The sequence below is a fragment of the Ptychodera flava genome, chromosome 10 (genome assembly GCF_041260155.1).
Source record: "Ptychodera flava strain L36383 chromosome 10, AS_Pfla_20210202, whole genome shotgun sequence".
NCBI classification, from domain to species: domain Eukaryota; kingdom Metazoa; phylum Hemichordata; class Enteropneusta; family Ptychoderidae; genus Ptychodera; species Ptychodera flava.
The window spans coordinates 25,487,665-25,495,062 of NC_091937.1; the positions used below are offsets into that span (position 1 = coordinate 25,487,665).

General features: G+C 38.5%; 2 protein-coding genes and 1 long non-coding RNA gene across 3 annotated transcripts in view; all 3 read right to left on the reverse strand.

Annotated features, from left to right (window-relative positions):
* Positions 1-504: 504 nt before the first annotated feature.
* The window catches only part of LOC139142340 (adhesion G-protein coupled receptor G6-like), a 50,342-nt gene continuing 43,448 nt past the window's right edge, over positions 505-7,398 (reverse strand). Inside the window, exons 14-19 of the transcript XR_011554365.1 lie at positions 3,789-3,916; positions 3,173-3,444; positions 2,741-2,810; positions 1,755-2,138; positions 1,289-1,372; positions 505-963 (exon numbers count right to left, since the gene is read on the reverse strand). The gene's annotated coding sequence lies outside the window, so the exon portion shown is untranslated. The remainder of the gene's footprint in view (positions 964-1,288; positions 1,373-1,754; positions 2,139-2,740; positions 2,811-3,172; positions 3,445-3,788; positions 3,917-7,398) is intronic.
* LOC139141577 (adhesion G-protein coupled receptor G2-like) lies at positions 914-1,956 on the reverse strand. Its single transcript, XM_070711169.1, has 3 exons — positions 1,755-1,956; positions 1,289-1,372; positions 914-963 (listed from the first exon to the last, which is right to left on the reverse strand). The coding sequence occupies exons 1-3, from the start codon at positions 1,954-1,956 to the stop codon at positions 914-916; spliced, it is 336 nt and encodes a 111-aa protein (XP_070567270.1).
* On the reverse strand, positions 4,292-6,218 carry LOC139142344 (uncharacterized). The gene is made up of 3 exons (XR_011554368.1): positions 5,407-6,218; positions 4,980-5,031; positions 4,292-4,402 (listed from the first exon to the last, which is right to left on the reverse strand). It is a non-coding gene; the product is annotated as an uncharacterized lncRNA (long non-coding RNA).

Genomic DNA, 7,398 nt, shown 5'->3' on the forward strand with positions numbered 1-7,398 from the left:
TTTTGCGTGTTTTTTTTGTTCTTTTTTTGTCATTAACTTGCCTCAGTCCGTCTGGTGTACACTTTATCTACACTGCGCAATACGTCATAGTACACACATTAGTTATATTGAAAAGATGAAAATCATTAATACCACAAATAAAACTTTGGAGAGAGAGAGAGAGAGAGAGAGAGAGAGAGAGAGAGAGAGAGGAGAGAGAGAGAGAGAGAGAGAGAGAGAGAGAGAGAGAGAGAGAGAGAGAGAGAGAGAGAGAGAGAGAGAGAGAGAGAGAGAGACAGACAGACAGACAGACAGACAGACAGACAGACAGACAGACAGAGATGGAGGGGTGCAGAGAGATTGGCAGAGACAGACCGACAGAGACAGGTCTGGAGAGATTGTCAGAGACTGAGACAGACAGAAAGACAGACAGACAGACAGAAGACACATACACACATTAAGAAGCAAAATAGACAGAGAGACAGATTCATATAGAGACATACTATACAGTGTCCATCATCATGTTCGATTTTTCAAAATGCATTTATTTAACTTATAATAATTACTACTACTGTTTCAATACTTTTGAAATTTTAATTCATAAATTCTGAGTAAAATATTAACTTACGAAACGAGAGAAATAAGTCAAGCAATGTCTCATTTTGACTTGAAAAATAAAGTTTTGTTTGGAATCTTTCAGTTCACACTCAATGAATCTCTAACTGCGTGACTTCCGTGGTTAGTTTGGTTCTTGTGAACTTCATTCATTCCCCTATAGTGTGTGCTCCTCAATTCTACTATGACTTTTCAAAATGTGATCTTCTTTGAAGAATACATAGGCCTCTCTTAGCACCGCCAACATTCGTTGAAAGAGAGCTTCCTAAGCCCACGTGGGATTTGCAAAGTTGCCCTGCATGCAAACGTATGTGAACTATCATGTCGTGCTTTTTTCTTTGCCCGAATTCAGAGAACCGGTGGACGATCCTGCAGTGGAAAAGAAAGGGAGTAAGTGCATTTGAGAAAAGTATATAGTTGTTTACAGTCAAAGAAGAGCTGCTTATCCATGAGAAATGTCGCTGAATACTTGCAAAAGAGAACTGGCTAGAATATGTATTTTCTTTGTGTAGAATAAGTATCATTTGAAAATCATCAATTTTAGCTCAACAGACAGTCCCATGTTGTGCAAATGTTTGTTCTGTCGTTGTGGAGGCAGACCGGCGCTGCACTTTAACTCGATATCACAGCTATAACAAGGCTCACGATGGCGAACTTGAACCGTAAAATAATGCACATGTACGTGCTTGCTCACCCAGAGGTATATCGGTCTCCGCAGAGTGGCTTACTTTGTAGATGGGTGCGCCGGAACCGTTGTAAAGTGTACCGCGAGTATCGCCTGTGAAGAGGAATATGGATGACGTTGCTGTAGTTTTGAAATGTATGAAAGTGGTTTCTACTTTGCAGTATATCTTATATACAAAAGAGGGAAACACTGTACAGACAAACATCATAGTAGGAGCAGTTTTAGGTGAATGAACTCTTGGTTCAAGAGGAAGTGGTGTGACGTATTTTCCATTTATCAATACAGCCAGAGTGTATTATCCCCTCCGCTAATGCAAATTCTTTACAATGCGTGGTTGTGAAAGTTCCCGTATTCACGTCACATCCAAGGCCGTCATCAAACTAGACGAACTGTTCGAAAAGTCTTTTGCTTCCTCTGTCTGCGGCGATGATGTGCGTGCATGCTCTACCCGCAAAATTCAAAGTACCGTACTTACCCGTTGATTTGTCATCAAGTTTCTTGCCTCGACAGAACTTCTTCTTCCATCCTTTTCGGACTTCCTTCTTCATCGCACAATGGAACACAAAGATGAACAGCCCCTGCAGACTGTTGAAGATAGCGAACAGGTAGTTGAACAGGAGACTAGCCTCGCCGACGGCAAATATGGCAAATGCCCACGTCAGCCCCAGTAGTACCATCAACGCGATAGCCGCCCTCAACTGCTCAAGGACGCTAAACTGGTCGTTTACGGTTGGCGGCCCTCGAATTAATTCCACATATTTGATGGATGACGAGACAGTAGACAATGCTATTGAATACGAGCACTGCGCACAGCGGAGCCAGGAAAGCAACGTAGAACGGGTACCTTGACAACCAACAACTGCGAAAATACAACAAACAACAACGCATGTCCATTTTATTTATGTTGACACGCCTTTGTATTTAAAAAACATAATTGTCTACGATAACTCACTAAAATCACTTTACCTGTAATTCGGCCGCACAGAAAAAGTATAAATAAAAGGCCGCTAACCACTGTCTGTGCAATATTTCACTTTGGAAATAATTTAATCTTCTTTTCAGAAAGTACGTTCTCTGTTTTGCTGTAAATATGATATGTTCTTAAAGTACATTAAACGACACTAAACATACACATAGTGTATTTTGGGCAAATCAATCATATTTGGTCTCAATAAGTGGTAACAATACAGTCTGGTTCTGCATGTTCAGTTTTCTCAATAGCCCCGATTTCAATAAAGTGTAAAAAAATTTAGACAATGAAAGATCAACGTTCTTTTCGGACTCCTTCTGCATGCACCTCCACTACAATAACAGTGGCAAAATTTACCTAATTTACGCCATGATTTGAACTTTCAGCCACTAAGGTCAAAGGTCAGTTACATATTAATTGAATATGGGTCGTGGCGGTACCTTAACAGTCCTGCCTTTATGAGTAACATCAACATTTTGAACCGTACTTACATTGTATTGTGGTAGCCGTAGTTTTCGACATCTACCGACACTGTAGTTATCATGACAACGAAGGGAACGCCTGTAATGAGAAAGCACATTTCTCATGACGTCATATTTCTACCATGCACGAATATAAAAATTGCTGTTCAGCTTTTACTCGGCTGTCAGAAGTTATATGGTCAAAGATTGACAAAAATGGTACTTCGTGACTACCATTTCAATAGTAACAATAAAAAAATCATTTCAACGGGTCGTACCAAAGCAATAGAAAATAAAAGTTTTCCTCGAATCTCTGTCGGCAATAGCCAATGATGAACGCGATCAATACTTTAGCGCTACTGTGAATCTATGAGCCAGTCTGCATTACTCAGTAGTGCAGCTGTATCAAAGACAAACATCGACATGAATAATTGAGATTTTTAAAAACATAATGCTACCCACCCCAGCCAATGAGGCAAAACTTCAGCAGGAAACGCGGGATGTATGTTTCAAAGACTTTGATCAACATCAGGTACACCATAACCGCTTCCAGGGCCATCCACATCAGAACGGCCAATAGGAAGAAGTGTAGCAGACAGGCTACGGTGGTGCACAGCCAGGGCGTCATCAGTGCGAAGTCGATACCGAACGAACCAATCAGGAACATCAGGAGCGCCATGAAGAGTGCAAAACACAAATTCAGTGTGATCTTGGTAGCCTTGTCTTTTCTTTTCCTTTATCAAAATGAAACAAAGGAAAACAAGGATCAGTAAAAGGAAAGTTTAACTTGTGAAGATGCGTCGATAAGTCACTCCGATTCACTATATCTTGATGACCGATGAGACAAAATAATATAAAACTCGATGTCACGTGTAATGCAAATGCCAGAAATATTATGAATATATATCTGACGGCAAAATGGCTCAATTTGAATGACGATGTGATGTAATCAACATTGCATTGGGAAGAGTAAACGGCACTTTGATAATTCTTGCCCGCGAATAAAATAGAATGTGGTGGTGATCTAATTTTACTGTGTCTTTCATAACCGATTCTCTCTCACAGATGTTCAACTCACCTGTACATGAGCAAGCTCACAAGAGTGAGAGCTGTTCCGACCAAGGATATTATGCAACCGATATATGATATAATAGATAAAGCTTGCTGATTGGCTGGGTTTATCTTGTGACCATCGCCGTAAACGTCCTGTAACAGGCAAACAAAATAGCATTTGAACTTATTAATCTTAACCTCATGATCGATTTCAATGTATTGTTACACTTCTCAGTCAACCGGTTTGTTTTTTCAAACTGGTAAATATGTAAATCATTTAAGAAAAAATTCACACATTCTCCGCAATTCAGAAGCAAATCAAAATCTACCATTTACATCACACTGGTCGACAAACATATCATAACAAAGAATATTTCGGAGATTTATAGGTTTTGAAATAAAAAATTATATACAGGGATCACAAAGATCCGAAAAGATGATAAGTTGCCGGCTTAAGAACTCTTTAAACTTCATTTCACAACGGTAGTTTGAAAAAGAAAATATGAATTAAGTAATATGATCTTACCACAAGTAGTGCAAAATTGGTCAGATGGTTGCATTCACACGTAGTGCTATTCTCGTCTTCTTTCGCTTCGCTGGACACAGCACAGCCTTCGCCAGACCAAGCACCACTTCCATCTAATGATTATAATAACATGTGTTGTACATAAGTTGAGATCATAACCTTGAATTTTCGTGTCTTGGCGAGGTACGAAGCATCTGTTTACGATCTATAGGAACGTCGCAAGAGGTTGAAGTGTGTGGGAAATCATTGCATGGTGCGAAAACTATTGATGTCATAGTGATTGAGCGAAACATAGGATATCTGTCTTTGCATTACATCGTAAACAAGTATAAAGCGGCATTCAAACTATTATCACAAATACACATGCATGTCGTTGTGTAGCGTGAGATAAGATGGAAGTATTCACCAAACATCCAACATTATGTTGTATGTCACATTAGTTATACTGCCAATTTGAAAGGATAAAAATAATTACATTGAATTTATCCGTGTCCGAGTGAGTATGCTGCAATTAATCATAAAATGTACAGTCAATGACTTTTTCGTCGTGCCAACGAGCCTGAGTGTTCCCAGGACGATTACCGTTACATAAATTATTTTAATATTACTGTACGTCTCTCTTAAGTGACAGATAAATATCTGCTCGCTTGAAAGAAACGAAAAACTGAGATATTCGAAAGCGTGACTTACTGTTTAAGGAAAAATCCCAGAACACACAGCTGATGTTGGCATTTTCATCGTACTGGAAAGAGAACATCTATATTACTGCCACTGTGTGCTCGTGGATATAATCACTCAAACGCTCAAATCAGAAGTAATACCACTTGACATCAAAGTTTGTGTTCGGGGTGAAAGCGTACTTTTACAAATTCATTTTAATTTGTTCTAGTCTGCCTTCGCCGACACTTTTCTCGTTGTCGTCATCATCATCATCATCATCATCATCATCATCATCATCATCATCATCAACACCATCATCATCATCGTCACCGCCTTTCATTATTAAATATTGAACATTGGAAGTACAGCTCAGATGACATGACAAATTACAAGATTTACATGTATTTAATTTATGAGATGAAAGGATTTTATCACTTCATCACAATTTGTGACATACCTTTGTCTGGTGTGCGAATTTTATCTTGACTGGTTCACGTAGATTCCAGATTGTTAGCTCTCCGATACTTGCAGCAATGATTAAACTTAATCCAGTCGGTGTCGAGTTGTCAGCGGCCTTAAAGGACGATGAAAAAGACGTACAAAAAGTCAAAACTTAATATCATTGTGTTGATTTACTGAATTTTGTTACGCTTGATTTTGGCTTAAAGGAACATAAGCTGTTCGTGGCAGGTTTTTCAGTATTCTGCTTCAATCTTTATATCAACTACCGTGTCTGACCCTAATCCGTTTGTCATGCTGAAATTTGAGTACTCTTTTTGTCAACACAGCTTGCATGTGTGTAGTGATCATTGTTTATTGTTTACAAATGAATTCTAGTCCGGACTTCAATACAATCAAGTTTTCAACAATAACAATGTAAATTATATTCATGTAGGTTGGTTTTATATGCTAAATACTTGGCATTAAATTACAGTTTAGGGATTCAATGCAGAAAGTGTAGGGAAACAACAAAATAAAAGTTCTGAAAAAAATAGCCAAAAGATACAGCTTAAGGAGCTTTAAATAAGGCTGGTGTGTGTAAATTGTGTTTCTTATTTTCCTCTCGGCGATTGCGTCTGACCCTTTTGTTTGTATATTTACATCACACCCTTATACCGTATTCTGTCATCCAACTCAGTCAATTCCTCGTGCCATCGTGACGTCAGCTGAGGATAATTCAATAAAGCGGTATCGTGCAGTAGTAACCCAACGAAGACAAATCTACCTTGTGATATTTGTTGCAAAGGTGCAACGTGACAAGGCTCGTAAGATTTACACTATTACTTAGTATTAAATAAGAATTCCAAGCATATGACTTTTCGAAAGAAAGAAATTTAGGAGATTATGGAAAAAGCCCGAAGCTCGTTTATAATAGCACATATATATACACAAGGGCGATATGGTTTGCAACGCAGGCATAAGCGATGCACGCTGTGAACGCCGGAATACTAGTTATGTGGATAGTTGTTTAAGAAAGGGGTAGATGGATTGCTGGGTATAGACAGGTAGTCAGACAGACAGGTACGAAAGTAGGTGTAAGTATATAGATTTCGAGGGAGAGTGAAACAAAAAAGCAGCAAATAGGATACCCGTTTATCCGATTTATACACGAGAAACTGCGCCCTCTCAATCTGATATAGCTCTGATTGTTTCAAGTTTTCAAACAGTGAGTCCGGAAGTTGTATCGATGAGACTCCTTCGATCTGGACTTCACTGGATTCTGGAGTACTCAAAAATGTACTCTGGGTAGATGAAAAAGTGAAATTTCATTAAAGATAGACTGTCGTTGGTGTACTGTTTTTTAACGTTTTCAATCACTCAGTTTGAGTTTTTTAAAATCGAACATCTTCACCTCAGTGCAATAAAGAGCGGTGAAATCATCTAAAGGAAAAGTCATTGAGTGCTCATCTTTAAAGTTTTGTGTGCTGAAGAAATCAATTTACTATATTTATACTTAGGTTAAGTATTGTGACAGCTCTAAGTGTATCACTTTCATTGCATTCAAATCGCTGCACCCAGTTATTTCATGATAACAATATATGGTTTCTAGCAATTCAGCACGTAATAATTTTGGATAAAGTTAAGTCATGTTTCCCTGTTTGGCGTCTTATATACGATAACTAAACCGTTTATTTTAACCTTTGTAAAATGTTCAATCGCGTAGTTGGTCTCTGCTTACTAATTTCATTCCCTGTTTCATGTGCTCTGTATTCGGGTCGCATTTACATGATAACCAATTAACTCAACAATCAAAATGGCAGTTCAGTGGTTTCAGTTTGATATTTCATTTATATTTCAGTACATAAAATTGCAGCTTGTAGTAATGTTAGACCATACTCTGCAGAAAGGTTCTCGCAAACAGCAGTGCAGAGGCTTTTCCATTTGTGTTTCAGAACGTACAACGCCCTCAGGCGGCGAATCCGTGTTTCAGAAAAACAATGTTTTAAGG